The sequence below is a fragment of the Tyto alba genome, unplaced genomic scaffold (genome assembly GCF_018691265.1).
Source record: "Tyto alba isolate M040663 unplaced genomic scaffold, T.alba_DEE_v4.0 Super-Scaffold_40, whole genome shotgun sequence".
NCBI classification, from domain to species: Eukaryota; Metazoa; Chordata; class Aves; order Strigiformes; family Tytonidae; genus Tyto; species Tyto alba.
This window is the reverse complement of record NW_024881316.1, coordinates 2,043,774-2,068,857: the sequence shown is the minus strand read 5'-3', so window position 1 is coordinate 2,068,857 and position 25,084 is coordinate 2,043,774. Positions and strand designations below refer to the sequence as shown.

The following is a 25,084-nucleotide window of genomic DNA, read 5'->3' as shown; positions in this document are numbered from 1 at the left end:
TCAGGGCTACCAGGCCTTCAGATGTCAAGCTCACATTCTTCCCGGTAGTGACAATGTCATCTGACTTTTTATCAGTAAAATTTTTCTTTTTTTTTTTTTTTTTTTCCCCCAAAGAATTAGAGGAAATTAAAACCAAAACAACCAGTTTCTAGCACTTAATGAAAAGTCATAGCCTTGTGTACTGTCTGATGGACAGTGCTCTTGAAGTAACTGGAAAATTCGCTCTTTCTGCACTGAACATTCAAAAATGGAGGTAGCCACTGTCAGACAACATGAAATACAGTGAAGACAGCAACAAGCTTTGTATTTTGCGCTTTTTAAAACTACAGTTTAACTTGCTCACCAGATACACTTAAATTCTAAATGCAGAGGAGTGTGTGTGCATGTATTTGGCACTTCTCCTTATTTTTGAAATTAATTTAGTGAGCACTATGTTAGATTCTGACCAATTTAGACCAAATCTGTTTTTTCCAGAAGTTACAGCATTTCAAAGTGAAGTACTTCATTAAGCCACAATGCACCTTCTGTTGCTATTCACATACTATGTAAAAGAAACCACAAAATGTGATTTAAATCAGGTAAAGCAAAGATGCTGCTTCATTTTTGTGATGATGTGCTTTTGTTTAGATACATCACTCAACCAGGTCCTTAAGAAGTTCCTACTTACTAAGTATTAATTAAATGTTTTTGTCAGTCCTTGACAAAGATCCTTAGCTGGAAATAAAGACAGACTCCAACTTTGTTTTATTTTTTAATAAAGTTTAAATAGTTAAAATAAGAGGAAAGAGTATGCTTTAAAGCCAAGCTATTTCTTTGTTCCATGCTAGGCCTTAAAAGTTGGATTTACTAGCAAATACAGGCCACGAGAAGAGCGCTGTGTACTTAAAATGCTGGTGTAGAATATATTAAAATAGCCAGTGACTTACTCCAGCTTACCTTAAAACAAATGAAACACAATCTTTACAGTTTTTTAAATGTACTACCTCTTATCCTGAATAATGGAAAAATTATCCCCACAAAAGACTTTTTTTTTTTTTTAAATATGAAAACTCTACAAAATATTTGCTTTATCCGTTGGCAGGACTTTGAAATTCTCAAGGATATTTAGATGTGTCTGCCTAAGAAAGTTTATAAATGCCAATCCAACACCGTAACAAAAATTCCAAACAGAACTGGAAATTAGAATAACTCAACCAAATCATCTCACTATAAGAATATTATGTTTCAATACTGCATAAACACAGATCAGCATGGTTTGTTTTGTTTTAAAAATTCTTGATGACCCGCAGAATATAGCACAGGTTTATTTCACTATTACCTTTTCCCTTCCATTTCCCTAATGCTATTTCCTCATTTACATTTAAAACACTAATTTGTCTACTGACTTTCTGCCCTTGGGGCTTTTTTTAGCCTCAGTTCTATCCTCACCCAATAAGATCCTTCCCCTCTGGCTTCTTAAAGAGGTTTTTGTTTGTTTGATTGATTTTCAGTTTCGTCTTTTTCAGATACAGGTAAGTATCCTACCATAAAGGGAGCATGGAAACGAATGGGAACAGCACTGGGAGTTAACGAGACATTTGCAAGCCAAGACTTTGAGTAGGAACTTCAACAGCTACTATTTTTGAAAGAAAAATGTCATGCTTTCTTTATACTTGATAATATTTGACATATTTGATAATATGTCTACTATAAACATACTCTTGTGCCACAGACAGCCACAAACTGCAGACAAAGCTATATAGCACACAGTTTGATGAATTCAGCGTAACAGAAAAAAATGGTAGAGTCCTAGTAGCAGCTGCAATGGTAACAAACATTTAGAAACCAAAGCGATCCAATAACCTAAAAATACATCTGTTAAACTAGGGAAAAATGAGATTAGAAGCTTCCAAATTTCAGACTGATTGCTCAGAGACCACAGTAGAAAACTAAACTCAGATGTAAGGAAGTATTAGCTTTGAAAAGCTTCAGCTTCCCAAAATTCAAAATTATTAAAAAGCAATACATCTGTTCATCATTCTATGATTTAACTGTTTTCTGTCTATGGGAATAAACAGCAGGATACAATCATTTGCAACATCCGTTTACTTTTTTTTTTTTTTTAACATTTTAAACTAAATTAAGAAAATATTCTTACAGAAAAAAAATATTTAGATGAGCACAAAGAAATGCCATGACAAATCCTGAGACAAATTATTCTACATCATTGCTAGTCTATGAAAAACTGGTTTGAATAATAAACACACTGGAGTATTCAGTGACAGCATACAAATCAAAAGTATTTGTAAATTATTAAGTTGCGCATGTTTTTAAATGACAAAACATGCTCACGGGTTTACTTTAAAATCTCTCACTGCTTGTTATCAAAGTTAAAAGATCATTTGCATACCAATACACATACTGTAAACATGAACTTCTCATTAAGGAAAGATGGGTTTACAGTAATTTGATCTTTTACAAAAAGCTATTGGTAACTGAATCTCTCAGTGTCTAACTTTCTAGAAAATTAAACCAATGTTTCCACTCTCAAAGTTGAAACACTACCGCTTTAGGAAACAGCCCTGTTTATTTGTTAATCAGAAATACAATCAAGTGGCATATTTCCATTTGCTCTTCAGCTGACAGTTTCAGCTTCATTGTGTTTTACAAGAAAACAGGAGACTTGCAGAGGTCCTGTAAATTCTTTCATATCGCAACTGATTTAATTACAGCGGTGAAGAAAAGAAGCGGTGATGCAAAATAAGATCAGCCCAATTGCCCTTATCTGATGATAGGATCTCTCTTCCTGTTTGGCTTGCAGCAGTGAGGACTTCTTGTTTTGTTTCTTTTCTTTTTTTTTTTTTTTTTTTTTTTTTTTTTTTTCTGGTCAGGCTGCCTCCATCAAGACTGACAGAAGCAAGCTGACATGCCCTTCTAATTTCAGCTTGAGAATGATCCTCATACCAATATAGCCCAGTTTCAATCGGTAGGTTGGGGAATGATACTAATGTGGAGAAAATTATCTGGATAGCTCATATGTTCACTTAGCCACTGTATGGGTGTTTCCAGCATTGGCTCAATTCCATGAATCATCACTTGAGTCTTCTGCTCTCCATCTAATTCAAAGAAAAAGAGAAACCACTAGTATACCATTCAAAGTTCACAGAAAGATTAAACATTTACTTATACTTAATTTACAGTGTTACAGAGTTTAACGTTTAACAGAACAAAAAGCAGGAAATATTGGTATGGAGAAAGCCAAGATTTCTATCATCTAAAACAGAAACTTTGAGTTAAAATTAATTCCAAGAAAAAATTGGGTTAAAGTGGAACATAATCGAAGTGTCACTCTTCTTCATTAGCTGCAAGGTTTTTTTTCCCTACAGCAATCACAGCTTGGTGTGAACACAGTTAAGGCATATCCATCTAGCCTGGCTATAAGCCATATGAATTTTACATAGATCATGCTTAAGATGTTGATCTGCCTAAGATGTACTAATAAAGTTGCATTCTCAGTATGGTGATCTCCTGAAAGAGCTGGACTACATGTAATATGTCACACATATAATACATGTAATATTCCTGAAGTAATTTTGTTTTGCTAGGAATAATTTACTTGAGCCTAGCAATATTTCTGAACTCACTCAGAAGGCTGAGTTGGCACCAGCCTTTTCTCACTTAGTTTCATCTCTTGGAAAAGCTAAGTTTGCAAATGATTCCCAGTATGACAGGAATATTTTCTAAGAATATTTCAATTCTTTTTATTTATACTTGTCCCGGAGGATGCAAGTACTTTGATCCTTTGATTCAAAGGATGGGAACCAGCTAAAGCAACTGACATAACTGTCATGAAATGAACTTTAAAAAAAAAAAAAAAGCAAACTTATTTCAGAGCCTTGAGAAGAGAAGAACATCTGAAATATGCTCCAAATAACGGTTAGGGGAAAAAAAAGTAGGCAGTGACCTTTTACTGCTTTTTATACTATGCTCTCGCATTCTCACATGGATCTACCACAGTGAAATCCACATTCACTGCTCCAAAATATCACTGCTTTCTCTGCTTGGCATTTTATGCCCCCCTCAACCCTCTATATTACAGAACAAACCACTGTGCTCCCCAAGAATTGCGTGGAAGAGAGTAGAATCTAGAAGTGAAGGTACCATTACTGGCTCTTTCATTCGGCTAACCCAGTTGTAGCATAATCCCTATTTTATAACACAGATAAAATCTTATTTATTTGATAACCAAGATGATTTGACAGCTGCCTGAGGAAGTTTGTATTATAACATGGTACCTATGCCAGCACAGGCTAAATTAGACCAGGAAGAATCATCCTTGAACATGCTGTTGACTTTATGCTAGTAATAATTCTTCCTGCAGAAGCAGACAGTTATGTTTGCCTAAAATAAAGCATTATACATTAGTTCCATGTTACCTACATATGGTATCATATTCTGTACAAATTATTGATTAAATAGATAAAGCTTGGTCCTCTAAATGGCATAGTATACACATGATCACACTAAATCAAGAATAAACATTTGCTGTTTTCTGCTTTTGCTGCAGACAGGTCAGAAGAATGCAGCATGTAATTTAAAAATAAACTTCTAGGATTTCCAACCAAAGCAGATATTTATTGGGCTGAAACATTACCGGTCAGATTGTCAAGAGTATAGACTCCAAAAGTAAAGATCTCAGAAACCAAGTTTTTACACCGAGAAGTTAGGAAACATCTAAATATTTTTAATATTTAATAAGTAACTCTGAAATATATGTATTTAACACTAATTCTGAAATATATGTATTTAACACTTTCAAATTAAAATCCGTCTATGGTATTCCATAAATTGGCCACAGAGTTGGTGACATTTTTTTGTATTTTGTAATATTATTTAATTTTCAGAAACAACTAATTTGCATACACAGATGGCAGGATGCTGTTTTGGCTTTAGTGCTGTGCTAGCCACCTATATATAGCTGACTCTTAGCAAAAACTTGCACTAAGAATAGATTAAAACCTTTAGAACCTCAGTATCATTTTCTTGTCACTGGAGGAAAGGCTTATAAATGATAAATACTTTCTTTGGCTCTTCTTTTACTGTGTGACAGAACATTTTTGGATGTGTGTGCATGTGTGTACTACTTGATGGCTCTGGCTTAAACATGAAATGCTGTTAATCTGAGTGTCCCCATTCCCTGCTCCCTACCCAACTCTGTCCCTTTCTCATACAAATCTTCTATTCTGTTCCTCAGCAAAGCGAGAAAGTCTCAGAAGTCAATGAAGAATTTAGTTTAATTAAAGTCTACATCGCTGCATTAGCGTTGTTTGTGCTTTAGTATTATCTCTGACAAAGCACCACTTCTCCTTAATTCCTTTTCCCCTTGAGACTCAACTAAAGAGATCTTATCTAACAATTCTGTATTTACTGTAGCCTTCTTTCACAAAATCCACTGTTTTTACTTTAGCATTCTTCCTTCTTTTTGTTACTAGAGACCATAAACTCTCACTTAAGTCACATTTACCCAAACCTTCCTCAGTTTCCATGTTTCCAGTAACTTCCCCATTTTGAATCACATACAGAGTCTCTCCTATAGATGGCTCCTCTGCTTTAAGTAGCAAAAAGTTGTCAACAGCAAATACATTACAAAAAATACTGGAAAATATTCTTGTTTTCTCAACTGCTGTCTAATTTGTATCCACCCTTACCGTTGTGATCTGGGTCTGGATGATATGCTAGCTATCATGAAAGCTTCATCCACCTGGTTTACAGATATAATAGATTTACATAATATTTTTCTTTCCATTACTGTTCATAGTCTTAAGCTCTGTGGCTTATTCTGTATGCATCTTGACACAGCAAGTGCTGTCTTCTTTTTCCCCACCCCATATTCTATAACAAAACATCTTTCTAGACTGACAAAATGTATCTGTAGAAGTGTACAAGTTGGTAAACACAACACATATTTAAAGGAGTGGTCTAAGATTTAAATCACTTAATTACAAAGAAGATTAATGCCATTCTGTGACGTTGGACTAGGCCTATAAAAAATAGGGAAAAAAACTCTGCTCATCTGTAGTGCATGGGGTCCAGACACAATAGTATCATTACTGTCAATACCCACTTTACAATATTCAGTAATGTAGTAAAAAACCCCACTGTTTCCTCAAAAACAAGTTCAAATTTTCCAGTCACCTCATTTGACTTTTTTTTTCCTTTTAAAATCTTGATAGAACTGAGTTATGTTAGCTATCATATGACCTAAAGATGGTTTCTTTTACTTTGTTGCAGATTAACCTCAGGAAGAAGAGGAAGTGGAAATATCAGAAAAATAAAAGGATAGCAATACAGGTTTCATTGGCAGTTTTTCTAATGTGTGTACATAGTAACTATTTATTTAAAATCAGAGCATTTTTATATTACTGAAGGGATGCACAAATACTGCTTTGGCATTTACAAAAAAAAAAGAAAAAAACAAACTCTCAAAACTAATTAAGTCATCTCCTACCAGAACAGTCGCCCCAGGATTAAATGTTTCTTCTTTGCTCTCCTTGTGGAAATCCATGAATATAGAAGGTACTAGAGACCCCAAAAGTCTCTAGTGGCAAGTGATAAGCACAGATTACAAAGCTTTTAGGTAAAACTTAACAATATTCCATCTCCAGAAGGCAGATAATCATGCTTACATGTTGTGCACTAAGACATTTTTGAGGCATTTCAGATCACTTTAGACACTAACTCAAAGGCTGCAACACTTAAGGTAAGTACCTGACCCAGGCTAATAAATGACACCATGTAGAATGAAATGAATTTTCCAACTTTTCCTTCTGGCCAGGGTAGATATTTCAGCCATTTTTTACGCAGATTAGCACCACAATGCTCACCAATGCTGCAGCTACACACTCTCTTTTACTCACACAAGATCAGCTTCTCTAGCCAGACTACATCTGTGATGCACCACTTAAAATTCTTTAGTGGGATGAAATACCTCCCTTGTGATTTGTGGCCTCTAGCAATCACCTGTCAGGGCAATTTAGCTGGCTTAAATTCTTTCACTTACAGACAATACAAGATATTCAGGATTTAGCAAAAAAGTCCCTGGAGTACTCTGATTAGAATCCTCCATATGCAAGTCCAATGCATAGCAAGTCCCAGAACCTGCCTGTAGTCATCAAAACGGACAATGCAGAAACCACAGCTTCTTATTCAGGGCAGCACCACCTACAAAATTGGCTTTAAAACCCTAAAAAGGGAAATAGAACCCTGTGCTCCAAACGAGGAGCAAACAATGCACTTCTGGCACGATAGGAGGCCACGGGACTACATTGGACAAGGATACTGAAAAGTGGAAGGAGTAACTCTAACCAAGGAAAGTGTTGCACAGTAGCAGCCTTATGAATAATGTAACAGAAGTAGTTTCCAGCTTTTTCAGCTGTGAAGTGGGCCATAAACATCTGCTTGCTTATCTTCAGAACACATCCCATGTTCTGGCTTAGACGATGCTAAAGGTATTTCTGACAGGAGGTTATACCACACTGTAGGAAAACTCATCTTGGGTCTGTGAGTTCTCCTTTGGTGGCTGTGGTGCAGCTGCTTTCCTTTCCACTGTTCCTGCTCCTCAGATTACCAGGCGGGAGAACAGGCTTTGGGGTGCATCTTCAGGTGCACTGAAGCAGCCAGGGCATTCCCTGACCGTCTGTGCTTGGCACCTGGTGCCCCGCACACCTCTGAATCTCAAAAGTCACACCAACGTCTTCACCGGGAAGATTTTAATCTACTTCTTTAAAAGCTCTTGGGAAATTGCTTACAGATGCATAGCTTTTAGTAATGTGCTTCACGTGTGGATGCAACCACTAAGTTCGCTACTGATAGATATTGCTGACTCAATTTTTAAAGCCTAAAGCCAGAGTCAGGTGGGGCTAAGTCCCTGGCAAGCAAGGGTGAAAATTTCCTTCTTGAAAGTTAAGACTTCTGGCCGAGCACAGAGGATCGCCTACTAAACTATGTGCAATTATTTACAAAAGACTACACTACATTAGCAAGCAAATTCAAAAACTATGTTCTAACCGGTAGCCACAGGTGGTAAGAAAGAAGTGGACGGTGGTTGAAGATATCCTTCCCCTCTCTGGGCACCTCACGTTGGATATTCTAGGACACACAGAGGACAGACAGCCCCAGACAAGCCTCATAGACTAAAGAAGTACTGCAGTGACTTCTGCACCCATAGCAGAATATAAACAAACAAGCGCTTGATGAATGTACTTCACTTTCTGCACTTTTTAGTAGGTAACATCTCTAAAAAACCCCCAAACCTCAAGATTGTCAGTAATAGTTCAATTTGATACTGGGATCTTTCAGCTGCTAGTGCTGAAATTGATGAATAACATCTAGCTCTTCAACAGCAACTTGTCCAATGTCTGGTATTAAAATTGACAATGACTGGTTACCATTTACAACAAAACAAGCTTCACTATTATTTTCAATGCGTGTGCTACAAAACCCACATATGCTCATAAAATATCCATAAACTTCAAACAAATTAAGGGGTATTTATGAACATTTTCACATCACTTTTGTAATATTCACTTTAGCCAGATACCGTATCTTTTTAAATTTATGGCAAAATATTTCCTTGCTCAGTGACCAAGCTTAGCTACAGAATTAATTCAACCCATCTATAAATCAAATAAATATTCATGTTTTGCTTTTCTTATATTAAAAAAAAAAAAAAGTTAGAAGTTAAAACATACTATTTCAGGTTTTTCCATTCGTAAAGTCAAATCTAACTGGAACATTTCTGCAGTCAGTTTCTGGCATGTGTATATGTAATAGCAACCAAAGTACAGAAATATGGCAAGATGTTCAGATTCCACAGTCATGATGACCTCAGTATAAAGGTCTCATATAAAACCCCCAAACTTGTATTTTAAACAAATCTTACCTACTCAGCTGAGTACTAACAGGTGGTGCTCAATATCCATGCAATTTTATGGTAAGTGCATACAAAAAAAGTTGAGCTTGGTCAAATCTCTTGGCCAAATGTTCACTTGCTCTTCGAATGAACTCAGCACAAGTACTTCAAAGAGTGAACACTTAAGTTCTCTTTACTGATACAAAATAATTTATATTTTAGAAATTATAACTTTGAGGTCTACTACAGATTCTACTGAGCAGGTTTTTAGTCAAAATTTTGAAATCAGGAATCTTAGCGTGAGTTTTCAGAAGCATCACACTAGCCTATCTCAGCCATCATACCCCAGGCTTTCCTCACTTTTCTATGAATTCCACCCTATTGCAAAAAGGACTCTGCTCATCATAGCAGTAGGGTCCATTGCTAGAAGTGACTCATTTTCCACAGCAATCATAACATACTTATCACCTCGCTTTAATCGTACATAAACTACCAAAATCCTTATGCCCTTCCTCTCCTCTAATTTGTAACAATTCTCAGTTTAAACAGAAACACAGATGATATATTGGATCACAATCAGAAAGATGCACCGTGCAGTATCCTCTGACCAAGAGCAAGAACACACGAAAAATTCTGCAAAGCCCATGCTGAAATAGCCTAGCCACAACAAAAGGTTCCTCCGACCTCAAAAATTTAGAGGCTGGTATGTGACACGAGAGCACAGGACTGACTTTTCCTTCCTGCCTGCATACACCACCAGCCCTGGGAAAAGCCACTGATGCCAATTTCACGTGAAGAACTTGCACGCAGAAATACATCGTCAATGCGTCACGCAGAACAAGTCTTTTTCCTCAAAATTATTCTGTATCTGGAATAAGCACAAGATGTGGTTTGGCGAATAAGAACTTAAGTTCCTGGATATAATCCAACTGCCCGATGTGAATATGAATAAGCAATCAGGTAGCTCTGGTTAACTGGCAGCAACAAGAAGATATCTCTCATTTTAACCATTGGCAGTAACAAGAGTTTAACTGCTCAAACTGAAGGTCACAGTTTTCCTAAATGTATGTTCTCAGCTCTGGGTATTCTTGATATCTACACAGATATCCCAGAGGAATTTAACTAATGGCAAGTTCCTGTCTTCAAAGACAACTAATGGTAAATAAAATCCACAACTCTGTATTTTGTTTAAAAATCTCTTTTAAAAGAATGTTAATTTTTAACAGGTTTACTGAATGACTCCTTACAGGTAACAGAACAAGAGTGTTTATGCTATCTTTTCTAACTCATGATTTTGATTTTCTAAATGATTCTCCCAAATAAACAATCCAAAACATCAGTCTCCTCCCATGGTGGAGTGTTTTGTCATTCCTATTAACTGTCTCAATATCACCTTTACAGTGCCTGGACATCATCTGACGAGAGCCCCTCATAAGAACTACTGCTTCTGAGCCCAAAATGCTGTGATAGAGTTCGACCTCTATCAGCCTCAGTGAACTCCCTTCTTGCAGAGTACTTGACTCCAAAAGCCCAACTCCAGGCAAAACACCTCAAATATTCCTCCGTTGCAACACTGTCATGAAGTCCGTATTCACTGATTTAGCTTTAATTATTGCTGTATTTCTTTGCATGGTTTTGACACAGACCAGTTGGCTGATCTCTGCATGATCATCTCAGCATAAACATCTACTGTAGTTCAGACATTTTTGACTTCAAGGAGAGGAAAAAAGTTTTTATTACAGTTCTTAATACCATTAGATTCCATGGATTATATTCCAGCACAGTCCCCAAAATGGAAGTAGACAAATATGCAACATTATAATCTACATTATCATTAAATACTGAGATAAAATCAAATACTTGGCATCACCCCTATTTATAATTTTCTTCTCTATGCAATTTTTCCTCTTTCGTTATCTCTGGTCATCTTCTACCTCAAGTCTATCCTCTGGTTAGATAGTCACATTTCTGAAACATAAAAAATGTGGATTAAACTAATTATAATCACCACAAGCAAAACTTTAGTATGCTTTGGAGAAGTTTAAGAGAATTTGGGTTACACTTCTAATCTCATAGCAGCCAGAAAGTAGGTAAACAACTAGAAAGCTTTTTTCCTATTCCACTGAAAAGGTTTTTAGAGAAAGTGAATTTGGCTTCAAACACCAGTAAACCCAGGTTGCCACAGCAGACTATTTTTAACAACTCTCCATGCACTCCAAAACAGTTAATACTGACATTAATGCCATCTAAGACAAGCAAGGGGATTTTTCCTTCTGTAAAAGAGTCAATGCAGCTCAACAGAAAAGCAGCTAGAGGATGGAAATGAAAGCTTTACTTAACTAAACTTTGTTGTTTTTTCTTTTTTTTTTTAATTTTTATTCTTGTATATTTAATAGAAGCTTTCTAAATGGGTTGTTGTAATAAGTCCCAAACTAGTTTATGACAGAATCCTAAAATACTTTTCTTAAACATCTAACATTTTAGTAGTTAAAAGGTTTTAGAAGACCTTACAAAGACCGAGCATGAGATGCTTCCCATCAAACATTTAGCTTCAGGGGAAAAAAAAAAAAAAAAAAAAAAAAAGATGAAAGTCTTAAAAAATAAGGAAATATTCTTATACCCCTTCTTCCTTAGTATCAGTGCCTTAGTCTCAGCCCTGAACCAGCAATAAACCTGTGCTAGTTTATAAAAAACTGGGGTTAGCAATTGAAGCTTATAAAACAATTTTCTGCTATATGTTTAAGTTTGGCTACGCACATGTGAACCAAGTGTCAAGGTTCAGTGCAGATCATGCTGCTGTTCCATGTAACAAGCAAGCACACGATACATTTATATATACAAGGAACAGGGAAGGTGTGCATTTAAAGATAAGCACTTAAATGCATGACAAATTGAGCCCAACTCATCCATGATATGATTTCCATTGGTGAAGGAGAGCTAAATCACTTTTAGGAGTTGTGTAGCTTTTTGAAACAGCAGGCATCTTGACTTACAATAACTTAACCCTTTCATGCACTATGCCCTCAATTAGGTTTGAAGTTTCCTTTCCCTCTAAACTGTGTACAGCTGACCTTCAGAAATTAAGGCTATCTGTGTGTAGGAAGCTAAATGTGATCAATATGGTTCTTGAAAAAAAACAAAACATTTACTAAAGATTTTTCACTATAAAGACTGGCATAAAGGAAATCAATTTGCTGTAAAAGACCTCTTGTTGCTAAGTTTCTGAGAAATTTAATAATGTAATTTTTCTCAAAATACTGTTATGCCAAACAATTAAATAGCAAATTCTCTACACAATCATATCATATATTTTCTATGTATATGCACATTCATACACTTTTGAATGTTTTTAATGGCATTCTGGAACTTTCAACCTCTATTTTATTTAATTTTCAAGTTCCTATAATTCACATCATGCCTGTAAATACTCTTCAATTCTAATGGTCCTCCATCTTTTACAGAGAACTTTTCAGCTAATCAAATGATGAACTATTCCTAGCAAGGCAAAGCAAAGGATTACTGTTCCTGCAAAATCACTGTCAGTACAGAAGAGACCAGCATATTTACTTGTTTTCATCAAGCCATAATGCTAATTGTTAGTTCATCTGCCCAGTTTAATAAATCAAATTCAAAAGTGCACATTCAAACATAGTTACAGTTTAAAAACATTTGCCTGAAAAGTGATAAGCAATATATACAGATCAAAGGCTTAATAAATGCTATTTCATGTTGTGTGCTTTCCCCCGTTTAACTGGAGAAAAATAAACCGGTTTTGCCTTTTTTTAAGTGCTACCTCCAGTAATATTATTATGATATTTAACAAAGTAAATAACTTCAAAAGCAAATTATACATAAACATGGAGATGAGCTATTCAATTAACCCCAAAGTATGGGCAGTTTTGTTCCATGTCTGACAAATTCTTCAACCTCTGCTAAGTCGATCAGTAAAAACTTGGCTAATTGATTCCATTGACATGAAAAACCACAGGCTCAAGTCTGTACTGCATACATCAAGCTGAAGGATTTCTGCTTCAGCCATGGCGGTAATAGTCAGTGAGGTCAGGTCAAAGAGGGTTAAAGTGAGTCAGGATATAGCCAAAGGAATACATCAAACACTGATTTTAAAAGGGCAATTAATCTTAGACAGAAATGCTTCCTGGGGAATGAGATCTCAATCTTAAGAGCACACTACATGATGTAGCAGTAAAAATGTACATATACAAGCTTAGAGAGCTTTCATCCTGTGATCACAAACAGAAGGGGAGTGCTGTTTATCAGAGAAATACAAACCCTTGCTAAAATACTTACATCAGCTTCTTCCGGGCCCTTGCTCATTGAAAAATAAATTCTTTAATGAGCAGGCAATAGAGTTTGCACACATGAAGTATCTTTTTCTGTACACGCACTGTAAGTTCTTCTCAACAGCTAGTAGATTGAAGTATTTAGAGATTTCTACCACAGTAAAAGTAAGGAATTTAGTCTTGAAAAAGTCAGGAAAGGGTGGATAAAGAAGTAATGGAATACCTGAAAAGCTCTTTAGACTGAACAGTAACTTTAAAAATAAATAAATAAATAAATAGCTACCGCCTCCCCCCCGCAACAGCTACCTGTTCAGAGTTAACACTGGAAGTGAATTTTCATCAAAAGCTCATTTTAATTTTTCCATTCCAAAATATCAAAAGAGCTAAATGCGAAGCTGATAGATTATCATACAATCTTTATTTTTAAAGAGTTTGACTAGTACCTTAAGGTGGTTTTTTTTATTATTATTTTAGACTTCAGAAAGTATTTTTCCACTTCACAGCAGAAAAGTTGATCCATAAAACTTGTAACACGTGCATACAGCATTTGCAAACAGAATTTGCTAAGTTAGTATCATTAATTAGTTAGCAATATCACTAAGAATCATTAGCTATGTGGGCAAAACACTGCAGCTCCATAGCTCTGAAATGAGTTACAGCTAATTTTGCCGCATTAGTTTGCAATTCTGAAGAGCAACCAGCCATCCATCTGAGGATACTGATCCCCAAAATCACAAGTAGCAGAATGGCATCTGTTTGTGTATCTGCTCAATACATCTGGCTGCTCTGCTTAAATTGCCAGTGAGTAACAGCTTGCATTAAGATCCTGGACTGAGTGGAGTTTCCCAAAGTGTAGACACCTGCAGCATTTTGCCGTTGTAAGTGTGGTGATGATACCAGCAGGAAAAAGGACATGGAGCACAAGAGGCATTTGAATCTGCAATGACTATAGCACCGATGTGCATGTGCCAAGCTACTGCATAAGCCTTTGGCTCTGACATAAGGAACAGCTTTGCCTCTGTTTTCTTACAAATATCCTGCAAATCGCTACAGGTGTCAAATATGATAGAAAGTATAATTTATCCACTGAATGTGAAGTTATGAAAACCTCCAATTAAAAGGAGGTATTCAAGAGGTATTCAACTACTATTAAAAAGTGCTGCTGAATCCTTACAGAAGCAAGTAGGACACAGTAAATAGTGTTTATTAGTGGATTACTCTGCTCTGTGTTATTGGTAAGGCTGCTACTTTTCTCCTAATTATTTTTTGTAGGTTCCTTAGTTTGCAGGTTCTCTTCTTTTTAGCCTGTAAGATGTTTATCTCCTGGGAAAATCAGGTTACACCTATATGCATCAAGGCAAAATAGAACAAGACTACAAGAGAGGAACAAGGAAGATGGGAACGATTTTACTCAGCTCCCACTAACATTACAGTACATATACCTAATTTAAAGGTATAGATATAGCTCATAAAATGGACCAGAACCCACTCTCTGGACCTCAGGGCAAGTGCCAGAGTGCTCATGCTTATTCAGCTAAATTTTCCCCCCCTTCCATATTGCTTACTGAGAATAGCCCCCAGACTGTTAATGCATAAATACCGCACAAATTTTCTGGGAGAGTATTAATTGGCCTAGACCAAAATTATGCCACAGAACTTCTAACAGTCATACAGCACAAACACCCATTCTAGTCCTCTTTTGTTTTCTAGTATACATAAAAACACTGACACCACAATGTCTAAATCTGGTTGTGCACTGCAGTGTCCTGGTTGAGAATTTCACGTTGCAATTCTTCACAAAGGTTTACTGCTGTCTCCTAAAAGCTTTGGTAGACCCACTAAATTCTCCAGTTTCACTTGTGCCAGTTACAGCACTAAAGCCAACAGTGATTATACAGCACACGAGTGTTAACAGGATGATGACCCCTACTGAAAAAAATAATTTTGGAGCATTCTCTTATTTTCTATGAAACTAACCATAAAAAAATATCCTGTAAGTCTACATACCTTGTGTACTTTAGCTGTTGGTGACACACTTGTTTGTGTGAGCAAGGATATATGAGAAATGAGAAGAAAGGTTTGTTTTGTTTTGTTTTGTTTTTTTTCTGTGAAGTTTTTGATGGCTCAGTCGTACTGAGTGAGCTCTGTGATCTCCTTGGGGTAAGACAGACTGATTTAGATCAGGATTCAAAAAAATCCAATTCTTAACTCTGCTACTGACCTCAGTGTGACCAGCTGCAAGCCCCATCACCCCTCTGTGCCTCTAATTTCTCCTTCATTTTTGTATCTCTTCACTCATCTTTTATCTAAGTGGTAAGTTCTGTGGGAACACACTGCAGTGCATAAAGAACCTGAGGTCTCCTCCTAAAACACAAAAAATATTCCTTTTAAAACTGAAAATTCACCACAAACAAAATATTTTGTCAAGATGCTTTGATTCCCACAGTTTTCCTAAAACACATATGTATGGCAGATTACTGACAGAAAACTTGCCCAACTTCTAGTAATTTTCCCCAAGCCCTTCTTGACTGCCTAGGTTTTCAGATCCATAGCAATCCACCAGTGATTTGGGGGTAGGATGGCGATGCTCCCAGGAAGCACAGCTCTATTGCAGCCCATGAAGCAGACTGCTCCAGGATGTAAAATCCCACCTCTCTTCTGTGGAGAATGTTAGAAGTGCTGGCTTGTTATTTTCAAACAGAATAAGCTAGATTTTTAAAAAGTTATTTTGCTCTGTGGAGGACTTTACTTTCTCCATTTCATACTACTACTGTTAATAATAGACTTAAAAAACTTTGTTGTGCCTGAATAAAGTCATTGGCCTTCTGACAAATTTAAAGAGAATAGTCTGGAGTCTGATACTAATAAAACTTATTGGGTGGCCGACAGAACAAATATAGCTGAAGCTGAACAAATTTCCAAAGGCTTGTCCGAGAGACACGATTATTTCCCTATTTGCTGTACCTCTTCCTACATTCTACCCATTTGAATATGAATGCATGTGCATGCCCAGAAACCACTTCTAAGCCACCAAGAAAAAGCACATTACTCTTGTGATATTAGGAAAGTTGCTGGATGGAAGAGGAAAAACTAGACAAGAATAGTGGAGTTTTTCAGTTTGAAGGGACATACAACGATCATCTAGTCCAACTGCCCAACCAATTCAGGGCTGCCAGAAGTTAAACAATGTTATGATGGGCATTGTCCAAATGTCTCAGCTTGACTTGGGGCATCAACCATCTCTCTAGGAAGCCTGTTCCAGTGTCTGACCACCCTCTCTGTAAAGAAATGCTTCCCAACATCTGGTCTAAACCTCCCCTGACGCAGCTTTGAACCGTTCCCAGTCCTATCACTGGACACCAGGGAGAAGAGCTCAGCACCCCCCTCTCCAGTTCCCCCTTCTCGGGAAGCTGCAGAGAGCAATGAGGTCACCCCTCCGCCTCCTGTTCTCCAAACTAGGCAAGCCCAAAGCCCTCGGCCGCTCCTCAGAGGACGTGCCTTCCAGCCCTGCCACCAGCTTTGTTGCCCTCCTCTGGACGCACTCAAGGACCTTTGCATCCTTCTGAAATTGCGGGGCCCGGAACTTGCACGCACTATTCGAGGTGAGGCCGCACCAACGCTGAATTCGGTGGGACGATCACCCCTCCTGCCCGGCTGGCTATGCCGTGCTTGATGCACCCCAGGGTGCGGGTTGCCCTCCTGGCTACCAGGGCACGCTGCTGACTCCTATGGAGCTGAGTGCCAAACCAGCACCCCCAGAGCCCTTTCTGCAGGGCGGCTCTCCGGCCACTCCTCCCCCAGTTTAGACTTGTGCCCGGCATTACTCCATCCCGGGTGCAGAGTCCGGCGTTTGGACTTGTTAAATTTCATCCCATTTGCCACTAGGCAAGGGGCGGAGGGCTCACAACTTAACAGTTGGATAATCCTTATATAGTCAGTCAAGGTAAAGTTGGAGCAATCCTTAAAACCAAATTCTATGCAGAAAGATCACAACCAGCCCCAGACTCCCACCTTGTTTTTTCTTTTCTTTGGAGAGCAAGCAAGGCAGAACATTCTGCATACACAGAAGCTCTCTCTGAGAATGCAAAGAGCTTGTTTAGTAATGAAGATGGCTAATAAGAAGCCATATAAACAGCACAGCTGCCACACTATTAACCCTCAGATTCTTTGCACCTTTCTGTGTAGTCATGACATTAATTCTATATTAATTAATTCTGTAGTCATGACTATTAATTCTATAATCTCAAACTAACCTCTAGATTTCCACCCCTTTTGATCAAAAAGAACTACTAAATCAAAAGGCATGCAATTTTAACACAGAAAAAAAAAAAAAAACAAACCACAACTTTCCACTTCAACTTATAGAAAATAAATAAACAAGCAAACAACTAGGACAGGTAGGGGTGTGTGTGTGTATAAAAAAAAATTAAAAAAAAAAAAAAATCAAAAAGTCGGAAGTCAGACAGATGAAAAGCAGATGCAGAAGGATAATCCAAGCAGATGGCCTGGTTAGGAAAAGATAACAGGCACAAATGACTCACACCAGAAAGGAGATGTACATGATGACCTCCTCTAATATGGAGAACACCACTTGAGTCAAGGACACAAGGAGGGTGGAATAACTTAAGTAGTGGTCTGAAGTTCAGCTCTGACCTGCAAGATGACTCTCATAGTAGAGGAGACAGTGGACTAGAATTCATATCACTGGTGAGCTTTCAATCACCCCTTAGTATGTGTGCACACTACAAGAACTCGAGCCCTTCACAATACTGTCATACTCACGTGGCATCAAAGCATGGCTAATAAACTGCCTAAAACTAATGAGGGTTAGTTATATTTCTAAATTTAGGAGGCTTGGAAAAATATTTCAACACTGTAGCTCCATAGCACTGAAAATGAGAAACCAGCCTGCAGAGAGCACAGGCAGGCTTACTAGGTAGACGTGGGAAGAAAAAGCTTCCTAATTTTGCTGACCACCGGAGCAGCAAGGACTGGGATGGTGCTGTGCAGCTCCCATGGTAAACCCCAGGCCCAGCTAATTCTGATCTCAGAGGAAGCCCAGTTATATTTCATGTCAATCTGAAGACATTCACACTGCATACATCTACCTCCTTCTATTGCAGTATTTGTCACTTGCATCAAAATTAGGAGCCTTTACAGCAAATCTCATCTAAATTCAATTTTCTGTTTGACTAATTTACTGGAAGTCAATGCTTAGAAAACTGGGGGAGAACAAAAACAATTAATATGTAGTCTCTCATACAATATACATTAAAAAAAGCTGAGAGTTAATTGAAAACAGTTGATCCCTAATTTTACAAAATCATTCAGTACAGCAAGTCTTAAGAGAAAAATCCTGGAAGTCTTTTTGATCCTTGTTTTATTTCTGAAAGAACTAATGACACTGCTGTAGAAAGAGGTCAGTTCACACAGCTTTTCTGAATGAACAACAATGCTGTGAAAACTGGGATTGATTGATAGCCTACTGTTTGCGTCATTATGTCCAAATGTTTACCATTTGAGTCTTTAAGGAAGCATGAGACCAAAATCAAAACAAGTTTTATGAAGACTTCAACAACACTGGCAAATTAAAATTGTATCCAGAATTGTTTAGACATGATAGCAGTGGAAGAAAACTGTTTCCTTCTGCACTATACAATTTTTATCTTTACACTATGCACAATGTCTTAAATTTCTGGTGTGGAAGAGGAAAGAAGTCTTTCCCTCCCCCAGAACAACTCTGTTTTCCATTATTTTAACCCTTTGCCTCTTCAAAGCATTCTGTTGAACCAAACACTGCTTCCTCTTGCAGTTGTTGCTCTGTAGTTATGTAAGATCATACTGTGTTCATCCCCTTCTCCTAATAAGATGAGTCACCATTTCTAAATGAACTGTTTACAGTATTAGGATGTTCTTTTATAGGAACCGCATAAATGTCTTCTAAACAAAATTATTATCTTATTTAAAAAAAAAATGCTGTGAATTATTCACGTTTTTTTTTCTACTTTGATTAAATTCTGAAGTTCAGAACTGATATCACTACTTCTGGAAACAAAGGGCCCTCAACTGGCAACAGGAACACCTATCATCAGATGCATAAAACCATGGGGAAATGCAGCATGACCTCTCTAGCAGTAACAGATAGGTAACAATTTTATTTATCTGTCAAACAACACTGTTGCTGTAAACAGGTAGCCTAATCTACCTCCTCTCACTAAAACAGAGGTTATTAGTCAGTAGGGAGAAGTAGCCATGGTGCTGTCTCCTTCAGGCACAAATAATTAATTTTGTTATTCAGTGGTTTTGGGAAGAATAACCATAAATAATGTGTTTTACCATATGAGCTATGCAACCTTATACTATATTTGCAGGCAACAACATGGTCTTAACATCTTCTCTTCCTTATCTGCATAAAAACTGTAACTATGCAGTCTAAGAGACCACAGGTAATATCAAGCTTCATCTTAACCTGCTTCTCCATAAGACACTAAATCTTCTCACAAATAGCACTCACTCTCAAGTTTTTTTAAAAGACTGCCTAATTTTCTGGAACTACTGCTGACAATTCCACTTTACCACACAAGAACTGCCCAATTAAAGGAGCAACTTTTGTCTGTGCAAGTGGCATCCACAAGCATAGGAAAAAAGATCAGACATTGAGTTTACAAGCTGCAGCATGAGTAATCAGAATAATCTGATTCTAACCCTGGAATCCTCATGACTGGGTGTTTCATATTAAATTAAAAAAAGACATCTGTCATGAGCTTAGATTCAGAACTACATGATGCACAGTCAATGAGAAGTAAAACTAGGACTTTGCACTGTTGGCTGGAAAGGATCTTTGTACAATTTCAGGAGTATAAAATGGTAAACCAGAAGGGTGACACTGGACAACTTTATTCTGGACTTCTCTGAGTAACCAGGACATTAGTCTTCCTGGAGGACATCTGAAAACCAAGAGATCTATACTGGGAAATGGAAGACTGTTGATAGAGAGACATGGTCCCTACGTATCTAAATATTTTAGATTTTCATATCCAGTGGTAAAAAAACTGTTGGAAAACTCAAGGAAACTGAAATAGAAGTGTAGATAACGGAACACCACAGGACAAAAGGATGGAAAGCATGAAGAAAGTACTAAAGCAGAAGTGAAAATGTCTAACTACTTCCCTGAAGATCTAGATCTTTTTTTAGGAAATTAGCTGAGGTTTGAAAAACTACAAAAATAGTTATACAAATTATGGTGCGCTTAGTCAAAGAAGTAGAAGAGCCAATTTTTAAGGATGAAAGAGCAGATATTAAAAGAGCAACAAAGGGCAGCAAGAGTTATGTATAAGTAGACGTATTGAAGGAACATGGTGCAGGAAAAATAAAGGAAACAGCTGTAGAGCCATTGACGTGAAAGAAAATAAGATGGGCCAACATAAACTGAAAAAAAGAACTGAACTATAAATGCCACTCTTCCATAATATTGGGATCAAGATCAGATATAATCCAGCATTGCCCAAAACCTAAATGATGAGCCTGTCTTCATTGAAAGTATGAACAACGAGGGAGAAACAAATGTAAAAAGAAAAGCAAGCACATTCCCCCCAAGAGGATATGATCACAACCAAACAGTAAACACTGTTTAATATTATCAAATTGCAGAATTTGTGAAGTCTTACTTTAGAAGACTGAAAACTGAAATGAAATTGCACATCTTCTAGCAGGGATTCCCCAACAACTCTAGGAGGTCAGGGAATAGCAGTCCATGAAAAGCAAGTTAAGTATTACGTATACAGCCACAGAACTCCCAAGTTCTATTTCAATTGTATGCAGCCTTTAGACAAATTTAAGTAAACAATAATTATGGAAATACAGCAAATAAAAACCCCATACTAATACACAGCATAGGTTTACCCACAGTAAAATTTCAGACCAAGGTGTGTGTGTTTCATTTATGAACTGCTGTGTAACTGATAAATTACAATTTATTATTGCAAGAACTTAAAAATAAATTATAACATGCCTTAGAGATTACAGTAGGCTGTAATAGAGTAGAAGTGATTACTGGATTAGTTTGCGTTTGAGAATATAAATTTTAATATTTAATAAACATGACAAGTAGGACTTCACTGCTTCCCAAACTTCATGTTAACACAGGAGGATCAGAACAAAGAAAAAGAAAATTGAAACAAATTAAATACATCAATATTTAATGCAAGGGGATGCACTTTCTGTGATGACTTGATCTTATTATTTCTGTTGCCACATAACCACAAGCTGCCTATGAAGCAGCTAAACAGTCACCAAGGAAAAACTACTCAGCTAATAAGGCAAATACCTGATTTAACACATTTGCTACCTAAATACTAATTTAGACAGAAAATTAGAGAGGGTTATATTAGATCAGTTCTAGCCTAGTCTTCTGGAAGAAAGTACTGTGCAGTACTGCAGTAGAAATGCTGTAAAGTGAAAAAACGAGGATCTTCTCTGAAGGTTCTCTCAACATTGTGCTATTTTAAAGACGTTTGCTACTAACAAAGGTAGCCATTCGCCTTGGTCTAGGGTAATATGGTATCCTTTACATTCAAGATAACGAATGTAATTACTAAAAGTCTGAGAGAACTACACTGGCTTCTTAGTGCTTGTTCTAATTCAAAGTACTGCTTTTCTTCACACTTTCCGATCACTACTAGTAATCTAGAAATTGCCTGATATGTGTTTTGACAAATGGGTTCCAAACTGCTATACTCTCTGTGACAACTCCACTGCAGTGATTAAGGGGGAAAAAAAAAAAAAAAAAAAAAAAGAGATCAAGCTAAGACTCTTTGCACTCTGAAGAGTTAAAGGACAGACCCCAAGGAGAAGCCACTCTTTCCTTTGGTCTAACAATGCCCATGACAAAAAGGCTTTAACTTTTATCCATCAGTTTTCCTCTGATGAACAGTTTAAGCAGATCAAACTATTGAGCAATCCAGAAAGGTGAGAACTGCACAGCATTCATTAAGCAGGATAATATACACATAACAGTTTGAAGAGAAACAGGGAAGTATGGGTTGGGATAAGTGCTCATGTTTTTATTTTTTAGAGCACTTCAACAAACAATAAGTGCCTTGAATAAATAGTTTCATAAGCTAATTTAAATAAAATGCAGTGTCTAAACAGTTACCCACAGTCTGTAACAGTCCACAGTAATATTGACACAGTATTTTAGAAAGACCATTTTCACTATCAGTGTTTTGATGTCAGTATTCAACCTGTTCTACTTCTGACGTTCTTTATGTGGTGTTTTCAACAGTTGGTAATCAACGTATATATTCAATCCACATATATATATACACACACACACATCTTTTCATTGAAATATTTTTTCTCATCACAGTTAAAAGAGAAACTTAATTATATCCATGTTTCCTAAAGCAAAGTCATATAGACACTGTGGGTGGTTCTTGAAACCCTTCCCTCCCTCTTCTTGTGGTGGTCCCTAAGTATCTGGCAGCAGGAACAGCTCACATATAACACTACAAATGCTGAGTCTGAAAATTGTATATTCTCTGTGTTCCCACGGCACAAAGCTCAGCTATGGATGTCACCATAGACAAGCAATCATCACAATTACCATGAAGCTCCCAGTTGAATGAGAAGTCACTGGAAAAGAGAAAACCATAGAGGAAGAAGGAAAAAAAAAAAAGAAGTTCAACAGATGGAGAAAACCAGAAAGAGAAGCTCATATTGATTATGTTGCACTGACAAAAAGATGCAGCTAATGTCACCGATATGTTAATTCACTAAACAGGGGGTTAAAAAACAGTCTTGGAAAAATATCTAAATTACTTTTTGAAAACAAGAGTGAAAAAAGTTGAAAACAACTTGCTTCACCAATATTGATTATGCTTTTAAGCATATCTTTGATAAGACACTGCTTTTTTTTCCTTTGTTCAGAAAAATTAAGTAGATCTAAACTTTGGTAACACTGAATAAAGTCTGAAAATCCAGACATGGAAAAGAGTTTGCCATCATTTTTTAATATATCTTTGATAATGTATTCTGTTTTGTTACAATATTATTTTAATGCCTTGACCAGAATAAATATAAATTGTAGATTAAGACAAAACATACAAGTTTACAAGAACAAAAGATAGAAGATACCAAAGAAGGTTCAAAGAGGAAATTTTTAATATCATGAAATTCAAACAAGTTTTGACCACAAGCCATTTTTCCTTCAGAAAGTGTTTCATCAAAATTTTCCCATGGAAAGAGACTGTATTATCATCATTTTATAGATCACATACTGAAGTTCAGCGACATTATGGCCAGAAGTATCCAGTTTTTGGAGGGTGGGAGAGAAGAAGAGTAATGAGAGGCCTAGAACTTGTTTCAGAGAGTGCTTGGTGTTTGCACACTCAAAGCCCCAGAGTTCTCGCTGATTCAAAGTACAAGCAAGCAACCTGTTCAGCGGAACACTCACACTGATCACTAGATTTTTCTGGTGTTCCTTTCTACAAAATGGGTGGGTTTGTAACAGTCAGCTTGCCTAGTATCACATATGAATGAAATCCCTAGGGGAGAAAGAACTTAATTCAATTCCTAACGGCAGTATTCAGCTGCCTAAATTATAATACTTCCTGAAGTACATTCATTCCCCATCCATCATTTCAACAATCAGGACAATGATTTTTCATTACACAGCTCTGACACTACAACATGCCCAGCATGTGCAGAAAGACAAAAGTCTCACAGAAAACAAAGGGAGATGAGAGGTGGAGAGTGATTATAAGCTGTATAATGATTAGTGTGCGTGTGTATGGAAATTAAGACTGTACAGGCAGTCTACAACTCTGACACCTCCTAAATTTCAAGTATTCAACTTCAAATGGATACAACTACTTTAGAAGAAAAACATTTATGCATAGTTTCCCAAAATTTGCTTGCAAAATTTCCAAAAATTGCTTGCAAATAAAATTCTCATATGGCCATAAAATGGATAGAAACACTCAGCTCTACAAACCCCTCTGCATTTTGAACTGATGGAGCATCTATTGACAGAGAAAGCTTGTTAAACCCTCAGTGAACCAGCATCAGAGAGCAAATGAGTTGACTAAGTGGGTTTCATGGAGACTTCAGCAGCACAGTCATGCGGAGGTTCTTTATTCTCAGGAGTCTAGCCCACTCGCTGGAAGAGTGATGTCCTCACTATGGCTGCTAACATTTCTATAAGCAAAACTCAAAAGTGGCACTATGCAGTCTGGTGAGTTAATGGTTCGGGTTTTTTTTGTTTTTTTTTTTTCAATAGCTCAGAGCTGTACTAGAGCATGAACACTTAATATGGTGCACATTACACCTGAATAGTGAATGAGATGAGTGGATTAATCCAAGCAAGAGAACAATCAAAGTTCACTTGTTGGCTAAGTTGAATCATCAGCGAACGGCATATGATGAACTGAAGCAGTCAAGCCTAAACCAGTGTTGCCCTTCACACCTCTTAACTGCACTGACCTTACATGTGCGTGTTCCTCAGCAGTAAAAATCACTGCTGTTATGGGCATCCATCTTTTCAGGTCATTTTTCAAAAGTCTGATCCCTTCTCTATCATTCCTCAATTTTGTACTCATTCTGTTTCTTCCTGATCTATCTCCTAGGTCTTTTTTTTTCTTTCCATGTCGCCGTGCTTAGTTTTCTACTTTGTATTCCTGTCTGGGGTGCAGTCTATTTGTACAGCAAAACCTGAACAAGTTTTCCCCAGTCCCTTACCTAACTATCTCCAGCTTCACCTGACCACCTATCCACCTGCATCTTCTTGTTCTGCCAGTGCAAACTGCTCTTCTTTTCAACTTCTGATTCAATCTGTTTCTCCAAACAGGTCTCCAGACCGTCCAAATCACTTAATCAGCAGGACTTCCATTCTTTC

The 25,084-nt window shown here is 37.1% G+C and overlaps 1 protein-coding gene across 3 annotated transcripts in view; it reads right to left on the bottom strand.

The window, feature by feature from the left end:
• Positions 1-738: 738 nt before the first annotated feature.
• ATG5 (autophagy related 5) overlaps positions 739-25,084 on the bottom strand; it is an 86,352-nt gene continuing 62,006 nt past the window's right edge. For 2 of the 3 annotated variants that reach the window (XM_033008473.2, XM_033008474.2), the window contains exon 8: positions 739-3,095. In XM_033008473.2, coding sequence (XP_032864364.1) covers positions 2,959-3,095 — 137 coding nt within the window. In that variant the 3' untranslated portion in view covers positions 739-2,958. Of the gene's footprint in view, positions 3,096-15,460; positions 15,556-25,084 lie in introns of those variants that run through there. The other variant, XM_042803352.1, reaches the window with a different exon arrangement.